At 42.7% G+C, this 18,810-nt stretch overlaps 1 protein-coding gene across 2 annotated transcripts in view; it reads right to left on the bottom strand.

Moving 5' to 3' along the window:
• The window catches only part of MYO3A (myosin IIIA), a 172,006-nt gene that overhangs the window by 78,138 nt on the left and 75,058 nt on the right, over positions 1–18,810 (bottom strand). For both annotated transcript variants that reach the window (XM_067704228.1, XM_067704146.1), the window contains exons 13-15: positions 17,914–18,116; positions 6,033–6,131; positions 5,811–5,925 (exon numbers count right to left, since the gene is read on the bottom strand). In XM_067704228.1, the coding sequence (XP_067560329.1) occupies positions 5,811–5,925; positions 6,033–6,131; positions 17,914–18,116 (417 nt within the window). The remainder of the gene's footprint in view (positions 1–5,810; positions 5,926–6,032; positions 6,132–17,913; positions 18,117–18,810) is intronic.

Below are 18,810 nucleotides of genomic sequence, written 5' to 3'. Positions count from 1 at the left end.
TTTCCAATTTGTGTTATTTGTAGAGAATATCTGATTTTGATTTGCCTGTCACTTTGCCTGGCCTGTGCTGAATCACAAATGTACAAGTAAATTGTAAACCCCGAAATATTGAAAGGGAAACCTACACCATGGGTACTGTTGGCACCAACCGGAGAAAGACAAGGGGGGAGAGACAGAATGAGAGAGAAAGAGAGAGAGAGAGAGAGAGACACTCTCTGTATTGGAGAGTCACCAAAATTGTGCAGCCGTAAAATGTGTAGGCAGCAAGCTGCGATTAAAGGATGTGAAAATCAAGCCATTTAACTTGATTGTGCAAGCTGCCTCTTTCCAAAGTGAAACTGAAGCAGCTATGGACAAAAGACATATCCAAGGCTTCTCTGGTGGCGCAGTGGTTGAGAGTCCGCCTGCCGATGCAGGGGATGCGGGTTCGTGCCCCGGTCCGGGAGAATCCCACGTGCCGCGGAGCGGCTGGGCCTGTGAGCCATGGCCGCTGAGCCTGCGCGTCCGGAGCCTGTGCTCCGCAGCGGGAGAGGCCACAACAGTGAGAGGCCCGCGTACCGCCAAAAAAAAAAAAAAAAAAATCCAAACAAGCCAGTGAGATGACATTAAAAAAAATCACTAGTGGGATAAAAAGGAAGTAAACACCTACTCAGTTTAATTCCACTGTCTCCAAAGCGGGACAGTCTGCCCTGTTAACAGTCTGAGGCTTTGCTTTTAGGGGGGAGACCAGCACATTCTAGGAGAGTCACCTTGAACTGGACTAAAAGTCTTCACAAGATATTTAGCAGTGATTGTGCTTCAGCTCCAGAAACAGATATTATGTTTTCCTTTAACCTAAGCTATATGTTTGGATGTTCAGTAAACACTGAATATGTTTAAATTTGGAACATCCAGTTTTACATAAATGAAATATGTTTGTCACTAGATGCTAACTGCTAGACTGGTTTCATTTTAATGTGACTAAACATTGCTCTACCAGGCAATGGAAAGCAGTTGAGGCAAATATAAGTGAAACATTGCCTCTAACGACTGGGACTTGGAAGTAATAAACAAACCAATTAAAAATGGTTCCCTACTTCTAAGACAGCAACCTCTGGGGGAAGGAACTGGTAAGAAGATAAGCTCTTCTGATGATGTGAAGCAGGGAAAAGTACTACAAAGGGGCCCAGCCCGGGTCGGCAGCAGGACCTGCTTGCTTGGCGTGAAATATGCTTCCCGTTTGGAGGGTGCTCTGAGATCCAATGAGCCTCTCCTGTTTTCCCCCAACCAGGCAACCAATAGAGCCAGACTGCAGTCCAAAGGGGCATCTACCGGTAGCAACATTCAGCCTAGGACCAAGGATTGGAGACAGGAGTGGATGCTGTGTTTTTCTTTATTCACTGCATCCCTTTCTGCTTTAAGAGCCAGGATACCCGCTAGTGCTTAAATCAACTTGTCTCCATAGGTACAAGCTGTGGGTGATGGCAGGGTTGGAGGGAGGTTAGGGAGAGGGAAAGTGATGCAACAGAAGGGGAGGAGGCTGATCTGAATTTGAATTTTGGCAAACGGAAGTGAGGAAGATGCGCCCACAGCCCGGAAGGGCTCGGGGTGGGGTAGAGCCAAGTTTAACGAGCATCATGCCAGCCCACGGGAGCCGCAAATATCCTATTTTTACTCCTGATGCAGCTAAGCTGGCTTTTATGTTGTGCTCAAACATTCAGCGGGGAGCAAGATCTTGGTCCTTTGAGCCAGAATGAGAGCAAAAGACCCAGGTGGTCACCAACGATGCGTTGGAACCTCAGAATCAGAGCATATGAACGGGACCAAGTCTGGAACAGGGTGGCATGTGGAATCACCCGGAGTGTCTCCCATGGCTTGTCTGAAATCTCTGGGTGGCAGTCATATGTCACTTGGAATATGGCTGAAACTCATGCCATCCGAGTCAGGGACTTCCTCTTCCAGAGCTGAACCAATTACATACACACGGCACTAGTAATAACCATATCTATTTTATTAGGAAATGTGTTAGGGTCATCTCTGACTCCAAACGGTAGAGTTCAGATTGGTGTTGTTCCCAAAATGTAGTCAGGTGAGGTTGACAGCAGTTTTCAGTGTCACATGATGTCCACCACCCCAGACATCATGGCTAAAAAAAGGGCACATACCACTCCACTCTTCACATGAGATATCCACAGTAAGTTCTATAAGCTTCGTACTCTCTCAATTGTTCAACTCCTATTCTGTCCTCATCATTTTTCTCCCAACTCTCCAGCAAAGGCTTTTACTGATCAAGCGAATTGTCCTGTCCTCATTCGTCAATCCCGTCACCCTGTCAACCTGTGCTGCTGCTGCTGCTTCTTGTTCTCCCCCTCCCCCTCCTCCTTATTCTTCTTCTTTTTCTTCTGTGAGAGTGCAGTAGGGGAATAAGATTTATATACTGGCCCTTTAAGAACCATGCATGTGTCTCACCTGCAGAAAGTTCTTCATAGCAATGTATTACAGCTAAGAGCAAAGTCTGCAAGCTTCCCTAAAAACCTTCAGAAATCTTAACAAACAATGGATTTTTTTTTTCCATTTTACAGCCTAAAGCTATTTAATGCATCAACAGAGAGAAGGTCCCAATCATCTCCTTTCTGCCTAGAGACCACAGAACCACTGAGTTTCCTGATTTGAGCTGCAGCCAGCCAAAGTTCCAGCCAGGGTCCAAGAATCTACGGAAAGAATGCATCACTCAGAAAAAAAGATGATCAAGCTGGAGTCTCTACTTCTAAATCAAAAAGTTACTCAACTTTAGCTCAAGACTTCCTGTGAGTAGAGTATCTGCCTAAGGATGCATTCAACCCTGGCTTGCCCATGAGTCTACAGTAATGCTTCTCTCTCTGGTCCATAAAATTCTCCATCTCTGGCAAAAACTGGGAAGTCATGGTAATAATTCTTCTCTGGTCCCCAGAGTAGTTATTTTGCTTCAATTGGTCCTGAAAGCAGCCCGCCAGGTCCCCTATGGCTCCTACAGCTCTCACCCACCCCTCCCCACAACCAGTTCATCTAGAAACTTGGTAGCAAAGCTTATTCAGAACTCAAGGAGGTCTCTAAATTCTGGGGCTGTAAAGGCAGCCAGGTAGGAAGTCTCCCCATCAAATCTGAATTCCTCCTGGCTATGGAGAAAGCCCACACCAGAAAAATTAACTCCAGAAGTTGAAATGTTTCCTGATGGACATAGATTACCCTGGTTTACTTAAACCTCTCCTGAAGGCCCTAATTTCAAGGCAAAAAAAAAGTCATTCATCTGTCCTGCTTCTCCAACCTCACCCAGCTGGCAGAGATCACACCTCACTCCCTAAGGTCAAAGGTCAAGGTCTTAAGACTACTTCCCCTCAGGCCTGCAGCAAGGATACCCAAGGTAAAGTCAAAGGCTTTCAAAGAGAAGTCAAGACTGGGAGACCACCCGTCGTCAGAGCTGTCAACAGCAGAGGCTCCGTATTTGGAGAAAACGCACTTAGCAGCAAACTTTTCTCTATTCTGAGAACAGGTACAGCTTTAGAAATATTAACTTCTGGTGAGCAAATGCGTCAAATGGACAAAAGGTTATCGCTGACAGCCTTGCATTTTCGAAGGGAGGCAACAGTGCCTGAAAAACACGCTGCAAAATGAGATTCAATAACCTCACGGCACATAATTTGGATGCTGCTTGTCAAGGGTCACTTCTATCAGCATGTCTGCACTTTACATCCTGCTGATAAGATTTTCCAAACTTTTGGAGAAGAATCAGGTATTATTTTTAGCTCGGGCTCTTAGTAGAGGTTTGATAACCCAAGAAATTTCAGTAAACTTCATAAGCAGACACACTAACAGTTTCAAGTTGCAGGAGTGTCATTTATGAAAACGAAATTAAAATCCAACAAATTGCACATTACTTTCCTGCAAGAGTTCATCTAGAAGCCTGATTCATGTTCCGAGTGAAGTGTTCTTTTTATCGTGGGATTGAATCAACACAGCAAACAGTAAACTACTAAGAGCAGAGTCTGAAAGCTTCTCTAAAAACCTTCAGGAATCCCTAGTAAACAAGATACTTTGTTATAAAACTTAAAAGAACAACCTAGGACAAAGAAAGAAATCTTTATTACTCAGGGATAAATTTATAGCCTTAAATACCTTCATTATTAAATAAGGAAAAGGAAGAAACAGAGGAACCAAGTATTCTCCTTAAGAAAAAGAACAACACAAGAAACCAAATTAATACATTAATAAAAACATTTTTTAAGTGAAATCAATAATACAGATAATGTGCCTTCAAAGGATGCCATCAATAAAGTAAAAAGACAACAAAAGAGAAAATTTTTGCAAATCATACGACACTTGTATCTACAATACAAAGAATTCTTACAACTCAATAATAAAAAGACAACCTAATTAAAAAATTGGCAAAGAATCTTTCTAGCAGAGATTTCAGTAATTTAAAAATTATCCACTCTCAGATGTTTCTTCAAAGAAGATATGTAAATGATAAATTACCTGAAAAGATAAGTACGTGAAAAGAAGTTCAGCATCATAAGCCTTTAGGGAAATGCAAACCAAAACCACAGTGACACACCACGTCACACCCACTAGAATGGCTATAAACAGATAATAATAAGTGCTGGGGAAGATGGAGAGAAGTCAGAACCTTTATACACTGCCGGTTGGAATGTAAAATAGTGCGGCTGCTTTGGAACACAGTCTGGTAGTTCCTCAAAAGGTTAAACACTGTGCTACTCTATGACCTGGCTCTTCCACCCTTGGTATACCCTAAAGAGAAGTGAAAACTCATGTCACACAAAAACTCAGACACGGATGAGCACAGCAGCATTACTGATAATGACCGAAAAGTGGCAACAACCCAAACGCCCATCACGTGATGCCTGGACAAATAACATGAGGTATATCCATACAATGGAATATGATTCCTCGATAAAAAGAAATGAAGTACTGACACATGCTACAACACGGATGGACCCTGAAAACATTATGTCAGATGAGAGAAGCCGGTCACGAAAGGTGACATATTGTCTCACTCAATTCATGAGAAATGTCCAGAATAAATGGATGTACAGTGACAGAAGCAGAGGTGGGATGGGAATGAGGAGGAACTGTTAATCACTGCTAATTTAGAACATGAAAATATTCTCAAAGTGATTAGGGGGAAGGATGCACACCTCAGTGACTGTAAGAAAAGTCATTAAAATGTACACTTTTTTTTTGCGGTACGCGGGCCTCTCACTGTTGTGGCCTCTCCCGTTGCGGAGCACAGGCTCCGGATGCGCAGGCTCAGCGGCCATGGCTCACGGGCCCAGGCGCTCCGCGGCATGTGGGATCTTCCCGGACCGGGGCACGAACCCACGTCCCCTGCATTGGCAGGCGGACTCTCAACCACTGCGTCACCAGGGAAGCCCCAAAATGTACACTTTTAAATGGCTGATTTGTACAGTATGTGAATTATATCTTAATAAAGTTGTTAGAAAAAGAAAACTGCACTAAAAAGGAATGTGTGACATGATCACATTTCTGCATTTACATAAAATTTTATATATATGTGGGAGATGCAAATATAAGTAAAATAAAAGATTAAGAACAAAACGAAATTCAGTTGTATCTCAAGGACATGGTTCCTCATGTATAAAGTAAAAATTATAATTCTAGTTATTTCATAAGGTCATTTCAGTATTTAAAAATTATCCATGTAAAGCACTTAGCACAATATCTGGCATATGGACCACTCAATAAATGCTAACTCTCACCATCAGCGAGGACAAAAAGACACTTCCTAAAGAGGTTCAAATGTCTTCCATACCCACCTCCATTGTAAAACCGATGACTTTGAAACACTGCTCAATTAATTCATATTGGGACTTATAGAAACTATTATTCATCATGTCCTGTACTGTTCTGATGTGGTCATTTTGCAGGTATCTGGAAAAAAAAAAAGAAAGGACAGGTGAAAATCTGAAATTAAGTGAAATGAGTGATTAAGTGAAAAGTAGAAGCATTATTTACGAAAGTTCAAGCTGCTGGGTTACCTGGGAGGCTTATTTTCCGGCAATTTGTAATGGGCTAGTTTCTTCTTTTCAGCTAAACCAGCATAGATGTAGTAAAAAATATGAAAATTTTTTTCTCCACTGAAAAAAACAAGCCATTTTCAGGAAGGTGGTTAGTAAGAACATTTATTCATCGCTAAAGTTTCTTGGCAATATAATTACCAGAACGCCTGTAAGCGCCACCAAGCACTTCCCAGAACACTGGGTTCTGACCCTCTGTGGTTGCGACCCGTCGCTATTTTCGACCACCACTGTCAGAGGACTGCACACTCTGCTAAGCACTTGTCTGAGTCACGCAGCGGATATCTGCGTGTCCGCCAGGCATTTTTCTAGACACGGGGGATACAGCTGGAGCAAGCAGTCAAAACACCCTGACTTCTCATCGTTAACATGCCAGCAGGAGCCAACAAAAAAAGAAACAAATAACAACTAGAGCATGCCAGGCCGTGGCGGGTGCTGCAATAGCTCATTTACCTGCCATGACCCTCTCATTTCACGTACAAGGGAACTGAAGCTTAGAGGGGACACTAATCTCACCCTCAGATCACAGACTGGATGGCCAAACTGGATTCAACCAGGGCTGTTTGACTCCAAAGCCCACGTCTTTAACCACCTGGGTACACTGTCCTTCTGGGGCTCAGTCTTCTCACTTGCAGAGAAACCTGTTCCTTACGAATCTCAAGTTCCATGACTCTGTGGTTCTACATGTAAACAGCCTTTCCAAGACACCGGAAGAGTACAGTTAAGGAGTGTGGGTCACCACAAAGTGAGTCCCTGTTTCAGGAAGTTCCACAACATAACTACGGATACTAGGACCCCAGGGACCCTTGCTTCTCCTTCCCTTGTCTTCCTTTTGCTCTGGAGCGATCTGAGATGGACCACACTTCCTCTCCAAGATCAGGAAGTTCTCTCCTGGCTTACAGTTTCAGTCTCCCTCTTCCTTCTTCCACCTTAGAGAAGATGGTGCCCTTCCAAAAAATAGGGACCAAGGTAAGAAAATGGGTTTTGGACAATGAGTACAGGTATACCTCGTTTTACTGCACTTGGCTTTACTGTGCTTCACAGATGCTGCGACTTTTACAAATTGAAAGTTTGTGGGAAGGCTGTATCAAGCAAGTCTATTGGTACCATTTTCCCAACAGCAATGACTCACTTTGCGTCTCTGTGGTAATTTTCACAATATTTCAGGCTTTTTCATTATTATGACAGTTGTTACGGTGATCTGTGATCAGTGATCTTGATGTTACTGTTGTGACCAGTTTGGGGAGCCAGGAACCTCAGGCTCTACAGACAATCTTATATAGACAGTGAGCTTAATCCGTACATGTGTGCGTTCTGACTGCTCTACCGGCTGGCTGTTTCCCCATCTCTCTCCCTCTTCTCTTCCCTGAGACATGACAATGTTGAAATTAGGCCAGTTAACAACCCTACAATGGCCTCTAAGTGTTCAAGTGAAAGGAAGAGTTGCACGTCTCTCACTTTAAATCAAAATCTACACATGATTAAGCTTAGTGAGGAGGGCATGTCAAAAGCTGAGATAGGCTGAAAGCTGGGCCTCTTGCAACAGTCAGTCAGCCAAGTTGTGAATGCAAAAGAAAAGTCCTTGAAGGAAATTAAAAGTGCTACTCCAGTGAATGGTAAGAAAGCAAAACAGGCTGACTGGTGTTATGAAGAAAGTTTTAGTGATCTGGACAGAAGATCAAACCAGCCACAATATTCCCCTAAGCCAAAGCCTAATCCAGAGCAAGGCCCTAACTCTCTTCAATCCTGTGAAGACTGAGAGCGGAGAGGAAGCTGCAGGAGTCTGAAGCTGGGAGAGGTTGGTTCACGAGGTCTAAGGAAAGAGGCCGTCTCCATAGCACAGCAATGCGAGGTGAAGCGGCAAGTGCTGACGCAGAAGCGGCAGCAAGTTATCCGGAGGATCTAACTAAGACCATCCGTGAAGGTGGCTACACTAAACAACAGATTGTCAGTGTAGACGAAATAGCCTGTATTAGAAGAGGCCATCTAGGACTTTCATAGCTAGAGAAGAGAAGTCAGTGCCTAGCTTCAAAGGACAGGCTGACTCTCCTGTTAGAGGTGAATGCAGCTGGTGACTTTAAGCTAAAGCCAATGTTCGTTTACCATTCTGCAAATCCTAGGGCCATTAAGGATTATGCTAAAACTACTCTGCCCTCTAAAGCAGTGGTCCCCAGCCTTTCTGGCACCAGGCACCGGTTTCACAGAAGACAATTCTTCCAGTGGCAGACGAAGCCTCGCTCGCTCGCCCACTGCTCACCTCCTGCTGTGCGGCCCGGTTCCTAACAGGACTGGTACCGGTCCACGGTCCGGGGCTTGGGGACCCCTGCTCTAAATGGAACAACGAAGCCTGAATGACAGCACATCTGTTTACAACATGGTTTCCTGAATAATTTAAGCCCACTGTTGAGACCTACTGCTCAGAAAAAAGGTTTCTTCCAAAATATTATAGTTCCTGGACAATGCACCTAGTCACCCAAGACCTCTGGTGGACAACAAGGTTAATGTTGTTTTCATGCCTGCTAACACAGCATCCACTCTGCAGCCCACGGATCAAGAAGTAGTTCTGACTTTCAAGTCTTATTAGTTAGGAAGTATATGTTGTAAGGCGATAGCTGCCACAGATGGTGATTCCTTTGATGAATCTGGGTAAAGTCAATTGAAAACTTTATGGAAAGGATACACCATTCTAGGTTCCATTAAGAACATTCATGATTCATGGGAAGAGGTCAAAATATCAGCATTAGCAGGAGTCTGGAAGAAGCTGATTCCAAGCCTCATGGATGACTTTGAGGGGCTCAAGCCTTTAGGGGGGGAAGTAACTGCAGATGTGGTAGAAACAGCAAGAAAACTAGAATTAGAAGTGCAACCTGAAGATGTGACTGAACAGCTACACTCTCATGGTAAAACCTGAACAGCTGAAGAGTTGCATCTTACGGATGAGCAAAGAAAGTGGTTTCTTAATATGGAATCTACTCCTGGTGAAGATGCTGAGAAGACTGTTGAAATGACAACAAAAAACTTAGAATATGACATAAACTTAGTGGACGGAGCAGCAGCAGGGTTAGAGAAGACTGACTCCAATGTTGAAAGAAGTTCCACTGTGGGTAAAATGCTACCAAACACCATCGCAGGTCACAGAGGAATTGTCCATGAAAGGAAGAGTCAATTGATGAGGGAAACCTCATTGCCTTTTAAGAAGTGGTCACGGTCACCCCAGCCTTTAGCAGCCACCATCCTGATCAGTCAGTAGCCATCAGCATCAAGACAAGATCCTCTACCAGCCAAAACCTGACAACTCGCTGAAGGCTCAGATGATGGCTAGCATTTTTTTTAACAATAAGTATTTTTTAATTAAGGTATGTGCGTTGTTTTTTTAGACGTAATGCTACTGCACACATAAGAGACTACAATATATTGTAGACATAACTTTTTTTTTTCAATTAATTTATTTATTTTTGCTGTGTTTCGTCTTCGTTTCTGTGCGAGGGCTTTCTCCAGTTGTGGCAAGCGGGGGCCACTCTTCATCACGGTGCGCGGGCCTCTCACTATCGCGGCCTCTCTTGTTGCGGAGAACAGGCTCCAGATGCACAGGCTCAGTAGTTGTGGCTCACGGGCCTAGTTGCTCCGTGGCATGTGGGATCCTCCCAGACTAGGGCTTGAACCCGTGTCCCCTGCATTAGCAGGCAGATTCTCAACCACTGCACCACCAGGGAAACCCAAGACATAACTTTTATATGCACTGGGAGACCAAAAACTTCATGTGACTTGCTGTATTGTGACATTCACCTTATTGCAGGGGGCTGGAACTGAACCTACAATATCTCCAAGGTGTGCCTGTATTCAGTTGAATTCGAGATGACAGCAAAATACCCAGGTTGTTGGAAATGAAAAACATGAACTTGGGGACTTTCCTGGTGGCGCAGGGGTTAAGAATCTGCCTGCCAATGTAGGGGACACTGGTTCGAGTCCTGGTCCCGGAAGATCCCACATGCCGTGGAGCAACTAAGCACAACTACTGAGCCTGCGCTCAAGAGCCCGCGAGTCACAACTACTGAGCCCACACGTCGCAACAACTGAAACCCACGCACCTAGAGCCCGTGCTCTGCAACGAGCAGCCTCTGCAATGAGAAGCCCGCGTACCACAAGGAAGAGTAACCCCCGCTCGCCGCAACTAGAGAAGCGCAGCAACGAAGACCCAATGCAGCCGGAAAAAAAAAAAAAAAAAAACACATGAACTTGGCAGACAGCAAGAGGTACATCTTTGGCTGTCAATCACACAGAGCTACCCATTGAGCCATGATGTCAGAAGAAATTGCTAAGTGTGAGGATATATAGAGAAAAGAGAAACGCTCCAAGAACAGATCTTTGATGAGTATACATTTTGGGAATGGATGGATAAATCTAAGTCAGAGAAGAAAAACTCAGAGAAGAGTCCAGTCATGGAAGCAAAGACAGGCGAGCATTTCAGGAAAAGGGCATCACAGGCTCAGATGCTGAAGTGAGATGGTGGCATCCTTTAGAGCTGGCTGTGTTCGTACCTTCTACGCCCCCAGCCATTATTTGTGGCAGTCACTAGTAATACTTCGATGAACATGAGCGTTGTACACAAGCAAGGTTAGAACAAAACAAAAAGTGTAGTTCTTGCCTTTTCTCACCACAAAATAATAAAATTCCTCTAAGACGGGCACAGCATATAATTTAGTTTGCTTTGTGCGAATGAAGTCACATTGATTGCTCTATGTGTCACACCTCTAACGCTTAAATGATGCAGTGCACAATTAGAGGAGTGACTCATATATGCAGACACGCATAACTGGTGGTGTTCTCTCTAATTATCAGTTTACTGAGGATGGTAATTTGACAAGACCTGGAGACGCTATAGGAAATATACTGATCTTTGGTAGATAAACAATTAAGAGAATTAAAGGAACAGGAAAGGAAGACACCTCCAAAGATTACCCATCTCATGTTCTGCCTTAACTACATCCTTAAAGGCAGAGAATCTTCCATAGCATCCCACACACGCTCGTGTGATTAGTGGTTCCCAGGTCAGAATGGCCCGGGAACAAATGTAGGGGCTCAGCAAGTCACCAGATAGTACAGCTGACCCTTGAACAACAGGGATTTGAACTGTGTGGGTCCATTAATATGCAAATTTTTTCAATAGATACTTTTAAATTGTGTGTAGAATATCATGTGCAAGACTTAAAGTGGAGAACCTATCTTTACAGGCATAAGGGGAGTGACAGTTAATATAAAATTAACAATGTGCTACTGTTCTTACTCTTTTATCACTCTGCTTTCAAAGAATTACATTACTGTACAGCATGCCTCTCTCTCGTAATTGGAGAAGCTGCGTATCAGCCTATCAACACAAAGTAGTTTTCTAAAAAATGTACCAATGTTTCCGTTACTCTATGATGAATATGGCTGTAATATGCCCTAAAATTTTATAAGATTCACTCATTAGTGTATCGGCTGGGCTACGGTGAAGCAATTGTATCAATGACACCAGGTGACATAAGGCAACCACACTGCTGCTTCTTCCTTATCAATGCACGAATCCTTGTCCCTGTAAGTAAATATGAATTTCTTCTTCACATTATCTTTTCCTTTTTGATGTTTAGTGTTAGTATAACACCTACAGTGTTTTGTATCATCTAAGACAATACTGATGTAGGTACTGACAGGTGATTCATCTTGTAGACAGATGACATAAACTTATGGCATCAGTAGAGACAGTACAGTACTTTCACTGTATTTTCTCTTCCTTATAATTTTCTTAATAACATTTTCTTTTCTCTACCTCAACTTACTATAAGAATATAGTATATAATACATATAATATACAAAATATGTGTTAACTGGGTTATCAGTAAGGCTTCTGGTTAACAGTAGGCTATTAGGAGTTAAGTTTGAGGAGAGTCAAAAGCAGATTTTTGCATAATAAGCAGATTTTTGACGGCAACGGGGGTCGGCGCCCCTCAACCCCCCACTGTTCAAGTGTCACTGTATTCTCTGGCTCCAGCCCACCCCTATTGCGGAGCCTCTAATGCTTCCTCGGGGTCCCACTCAGCCATTTGCAGGAAGGCCCTCCAGGCTGTCTCATGTGCCCTGGACCCTGGGGATCACTGTGCAGCCAAGGCCTCTAACACCTCAAATCTACGACGAAGTCCTCACCAGGGCGCGACTCACCCCCCGTGTGAAACCTTGGAATATTCGACAAAGGGACCTGCAATGAGGCGTGGAAAGCCAGCAGCGCAGCCTTGCATTCACAGGGCCCCATGAAGTGCTCACGAAACAGTGCTTCTAGCGTGTCCTGGTTGTTACACCTCCTTCCTCCAGGACTCCCTCCTCCAGGATATCCAGTCTCCTCGATCCGCCCCGACCCTTGCCGTCTGCCTGCTCATTCTCCGCAGATGAACTCACTGCCTACTTTCCTGCGAGATCAGAAACCAGCCGGTGATGGTGATCAGCAAGCTCTGGATCAAAGCATGTGTGGCTCCTGGGAGACCATGCGCTGCTGTACACGGGAATCCTGTCTTACGGCTCTATAGCTCCTGGGCCTAGAACAGCTCCTGGCACTTAGTAGGTACTCAGTAAATATTAGCCACGTGGGTGGATGAATGAATGAATGGTGGGCTCTGGAGTCAGAGAGACATGGCTTCAAACCCCAATTCAGTCACTTATTAGCTTTCTGACATTAGACAACTTCTTATAATTTTCCTGGTCTGTTTCCTCCTGTAGAAAATAGGCAATAACCCCTGTCATATTGCTGAAGGAATTAAAAGAGATTATGGAGGTAAAATGCCCAGCACAGTGCCTGACACAGAGTAATTGATCCATAAATAATATTTTCTCTTTCTCCACAGCAGAGAGCACACATCTGCCATTTGCTTGATGTCTCCTGCAGCGTCTGGGAAAGTGCTGGGCATGTGAGAGACACGCAAGCAATGCCTGCTGAACTAAATTGCAGTAACTGGAGAAAACTACAGTGAAACAGCAAATCATTTATATTTATGAGCATTTTCTAGCACTGACTTCTGTATGCTCATTTTCTTCTTGGAAGTGAGTAGCCTCTTTTTAAAATTTCCTCTTTAAAATCATCTACGTTTAGGAAAGGCTTTAAGTCACAACTTATACGACAGCAGCAACGTGAGAAATACCATCAGTATAAAACTAAATGTGGTCAGAGATGGGGGTAGGATGACATGAGTAGAGGCAAAAAAAGAGAAGAAAAGAATTTATTCCATTCAAAGAAAGGGTAAGTTCTTTTAAAAAATTGTCTACTCTGATTCTTCTCTGCCACCTCAGATCCATTCTTCATTCTTCTTTGCCTTGTTCGGTGACCCCCAATCTAACCTCTACTGACTGGCTGACTGGCGTTCCCGGGCTCCCTTGCTCTCTGGCTTCCAGCTGGGTTCAGCCAACAGGGAGCACAGGCAGGAGGCTGGAAGGAGGGAGAAGAGGTCGAGGTTTTCCTCCCCTCACTTGCTCTCTTTCTCCCAGTAGCTGTACAGTTGTCCCTCAACAACCACGGGTTCTGCATCCACGGATTCAACCAACCGGATCTGTGGATGTGGAACCTACGGACACAGAGGACTGACTCGGCATCCGCGGATACGGCAGAGGGCTCTGGAACCAATCCCTCGCAGACACAAAGGGACGACATATTCCTTTAGGCAGCAGCTCCCGACAGGCAGCAGTCCTCCACAGCCCTACTTCTCACCAGGCTCTGCAGTGTGGTCCCTCCTTCTGCCCTTCAGACCCAGGTGTAGGAATGATTTCTCAACGCTGTTCATCTGTGGGCATCTCACCATTTATTCTCGGTTCTTCAGTACCCTCTACCTCTGTAAACAGTCCTCTCAGTTAAACCCTCTGAACTGGTTCTTTCCTTCCAGTTCCTGAATGATAGGGTACATTTATATTTACCATTTTAAAAAGGGCCTACTAAGAATTCTTCTATTACATCACTGACATTTTCATTTTTAAAGATCATTAAAAAAGCTTCTCTAGAATTTAACAATGCAATTCAAATTAAGTAAAGTAAAAAAACAGATGTAAAAAAACCTGGAAAAATGGAAGAATTATAAGGCAGATGTACTTGAATTATTACTGAGATATATTTCAACCTGATAGTAAATTGGAATACTTTTCCCCAATAAACAATGTTGTAAAACTATAATCCTTTAGGCCAGCTGAAAATAAGCTTACTTTCTTAATAGTATGCCTAAAATACGATCCTAATTGTGCTATTTCCTGGACTATATGGTGCAATAGTTCAATAAGCATGAATGAGATTATTTGTATGGTTACAAATCCAGAGCCTCACTGTGTAGCTGCTGAGGGTACTGCTCACATCATACTCTACATGGATGGCACTGCAGCACACAACTCCAGGCAACCCACTGCGATGGTGCCCTTGACACTGTGCAACACTGTGGCCCCATCTAAATCCCAATAATTCAGCGTCTTCGGTGGACATTCCCCAAAGACCTGAAGGACAGAGTCTCACACAGTTATGAGAGCAGGACAGATTGTTCTGAGAACCAGTTAAATCTCCACACTTGGAAGAATCAACATTGTGAAAATAACGCTACTACCCAAAGCAATCTACAGATTCAATGCAATCCCTATCAAACTACCACTGGCATTTTTCACAGAACTAGGACAAAAAATTTCACAATTTGTATGGAAACTCAAAAGACCCCGAATAGCCAAAGCAACCTTGAGAACGAAAAATGGAGCTGGAGGAATCAGGCTCCCTGACTTCAGACTATACTACAAAGCTACAGTAATCAAGACAGTATGGTACTGGCACAAAAACAGAAATACAGATCTATGGAACAGGATAGAAAGCCCAGAGATAGACCCACGCACATATGGTCACCTTATCTTTGATAAAGGAGGCAGGAATGTACAGTGGAGAAAGGACAGCCTCTTCAATAAATGACGCTGGGAAAACTGGACAGGTACATGTAAAACTATGAGATTAGATCACTCCCTAACATCATACACAAAAATAAGCTCAAAATGGATTAAAGACCTAAATGTAAGGCCAGAAACTATCAAACTCTTAGAGGAAAACATAGGCAGAACACTCTATGACATAAATCACAGCAAGATCCTTTTTGACCCACCTCCTAGAGAAATGGAAATAAAAACAAAAATAAACAAATGGGACCTAATGAAACTTCAAAGCTTTTGCACAGCAAAGGAAACTATAAACAAGTCCAAAAGACAACCCTCAGAATGGGAGAAAATATTTGCAAATGAAGCAACTGACAAAGGATTAATCTCCAAAATTTATAAGCAGCTCATGCAGATCAATAACAAAAAAACAAACAACCCAATCCAAAAATGGGCAGAAGACCTAAACAGACATTTCTCCAAAGAAGATGTACAGACTGCCAACAAACACATGAAAGAATGCTCAACATCATTAATCATTAGAAAATTGCAAATCAAAACTACAATGAGATATCATCTCACACCAGTCAGAATGGCCATCATCAAAAAATCTAGAAACAATAAATGCTGGAGAGGGTGTGGAGAAAAGGGAACACTCTTGCACTGCTGGTGGGAATGTGAATTGGTACAGCCACTATGGAGAACAGTATGGAGGTTCCTTAAAAAACTACAAGTAGAACTACCATATGACCCAGAAATCCCACTACTGGGCATATACCTTGAGAAAACCATAATTCAAAAAGAGTCATGTACCAAAATGTTCATTGCAGCTCTATTTACAATAGCCCGGAGATGGGAACAACCTAAGTGTCCATCATCGGATGAATGGATAAAGAAGATGTGGCACATATATACAATGGAATATTACTCAGCCGTAAAAAGAAACGAAATTGAGCTATTTGTAATGAGGTGGATGGACCTAGAGTCTGTCATACAGAGTGAAGTAAGTCAGAAAGAGAAAAACAAATACCGTATGCTAACACATATATATGGAATCTAAAAAAAAAAAAAAGGTCATGAAGAACCTAGGGGTAAGACAGGAATAAAGACACAGACCTACTAGAGAATGGACTTGAGGATTTGGGGAGGGGGAAGGGTAAGCTGTGACAAAGTGAGAGAGTGGCATGGACATATATACACTACAAAACGTAAAATAGATAGCTAGTGGGAAGCAGCCGCATAGCACAGGGAGATCAGCTCGGTGCTTTGTGACCACCTAGAGGGGTGGGATAGGGAGGGTGGGAGGGAGGGAGACACAAGAGGGAAGAGATATGGGAACATATGTATATGTATAACTGATTCACTTTGTTATAAAGTAGAAACTAACACACCATTGTAAAGCAATTATACTCCAATAAAGATGTAAAAATAAAAAGTCTCCACACTTGCATAAGACCTGGAGGTTCCTCCAGGTATGGGTGGCAAAGGCACTAACATACATGCCCACTAAGTTCTGGGCCCCAGCACACCTTGATAACAGGAGCTGCTATTTACTGACATTGTCAGTGTCCCATGTACTGCGCGAGATATTATTTCTAATCTTCACACAACTATCGACACTACTACTGCTAATAAGGGGTTAAACTGCATGGGGTTCTTTCTATGTGCTCTTCATTGCACTAAATACTTTACAGGCATGATCTTAATAGGTAGGTACCACTGCTAACTCCTTTTTAAAAACGAAAAACTGAGGTGCAGAGAGGTTAAGCATTTCAAATTCTAACACACAGTAGGTTGCAGAAACAAGATCCTATAAGGGTCTTTAAGGTTTAAATATCTTACCCAAGGTGGACTACATGTCAGGGAGCCACAATTCAAAGCCACATTTGCCTAAAAGTCATGCCTGACATTTTTGGAACTGAAGACCAAAGGATAATTTTCTACACTGAAGGCTGAGCTCAGAGGTCGGCTCCAAGCAACTTATATTCACAATTTATCATAAACTGAATGACAGCACATTTGAAGGCGCTTATAATTAAATACTAACGTACTTGTACATGAAGGAAGCTTATGTTCCTGAGAATTTAACATACCACACATAACTACAATAATGTAGATATGTTTGGCATAAAACCAACATAAGAAAACTGGAAGACTCTAAATTGCCACAACTTTTAAAAAAAACAATATAAAGACCAGGGTACAAATTCCATGTTGTGATTAGTTTTTTCATAAGAACAACAAACAAAGATGTTTTGGAATCATGAGGACAGGAGAAAAGTTTTGTCATTCGGCTACAAACTGAGGAACTCACTCAACCTAAAAGGAACTCACTCAACCTAAAAGAACCCACTCAACCTAAAAGAACTCACTCAACCTAAAAGAACTCACTCAACCTAAACTTTCCAGAATATGGTGTTGGTGGCTTATGAGCAGGCAGGAAAAAGAACACTACAATAAAGCCCCTTCCTGCATCCTGTTTTTGTTTGTTTTTTGGTCCCTTGTGTATAAACATTGGGAAGCATAGAATTAATGCAGAGATCTATTTATATATACCAGCACTTAAAAGAAAAGAAATGACTTGTTATTTCTAATTGAATTTCATACTTGTTTTGTGTAGGGAAGTATATTCTCTCCTACTTGAGAAATTACTCTAAGTTATCCTGTTAGTGCCGCTACGATGGGCTCAGGCTTTCTGTCTGTTTTCATAAACTTCAGGCTATTTATTAACTCCTTTACTGGATGTAACATATGAGAGTAAGACAGTGCTGAGGCATCTCTGCTTCCAACAGTAAATGCCTCACACATAGTAGACGATCAATAAAATTCTGTTGAAATTTTGTTAAATGAGTAAGACATTTTATTGTTAAAACAAAAGCATCATCTGTGTCTACATTTCCCAGAAAATAGGAAATATGTGACATGAACTTACATGGCTTGGTGGATAACTCGGGATTTCTCCAGAAGGTATTCAGAAATCTGTGCTCCCACGACAGCCCCAGAAGGGGTAAATTTCATTTCTAAGTATTTTCCAAATCGGCTGGAATTGTCATTTATAATAGTGCAGGCATTGCCAAAGGCTTCCACCAAATTATTCATTTGTAAAATCTTCTCTTGCAGGGTTTTGTTATTAGCCTAGAGAAAATGTCAAGATATTAAAAAAATGTAAAAAATTAATTTTGTATAGAATGGAATGTCTCTTCTCTGATAAGCACTTTATGTAGATGTAAACATACAAGTGCATCTTCTTGGTTTGTTGCCAGAAGTTACAACCTAGTATATTTTTCCCCTCCTGCTGGTACATTCACTCACTTCCTTTCTTAGAGGGGCGAATAGATCCTTTACACTTTTTCTATTCAAATATAGTTCTGTTAAGTTCCTGATTTACAAACACAATTTATAAGCAGTCTACGCATACTGAGGTACATCTCAAACTTTGTTATTCCTCCTCTACCTATATGGGTCCCCATCCACAAGATCCCCAAAGCTGTGGACCAACTTCCCTTGCTTCCACGGAAGCTGTCAAACCGGCAACTAGAGGAGTAAAGATAACGTGTGAACTCAGAAGTAGAGGAGAGGGAATAATTGTGAAAATCAAGAACAGCTCGGCTGTGTGGAAGGGAGATGTGGATCCCTGGTCCAGGCCAGCGGGCCTACGTGGCTGGCCCTCCATTTTCTCCTACACCATCTCACATTTTCCTTCCCCAAAACAAGCATCATGTTGGGTTTTTTTTCTTTACCACTTTATTAAACTGAAATTCCACCAGAAAATTTATTTGGGTTAACAACCAACCTCTTTTAGAAGGCATCCCCCCTCTTAGAGGTTTAA

The sequence above is a fragment of the Pseudorca crassidens genome, chromosome 1, assembly GCF_039906515.1.
Source record: "Pseudorca crassidens isolate mPseCra1 chromosome 1, mPseCra1.hap1, whole genome shotgun sequence".
In the NCBI taxonomy this organism is placed as follows: Eukaryota; Metazoa; Chordata; class Mammalia; order Artiodactyla; family Delphinidae; genus Pseudorca; species Pseudorca crassidens.
Note: the sequence above shows the minus strand (reverse complement) of the source record. Positions and strands in the feature narration are given on the sequence as shown.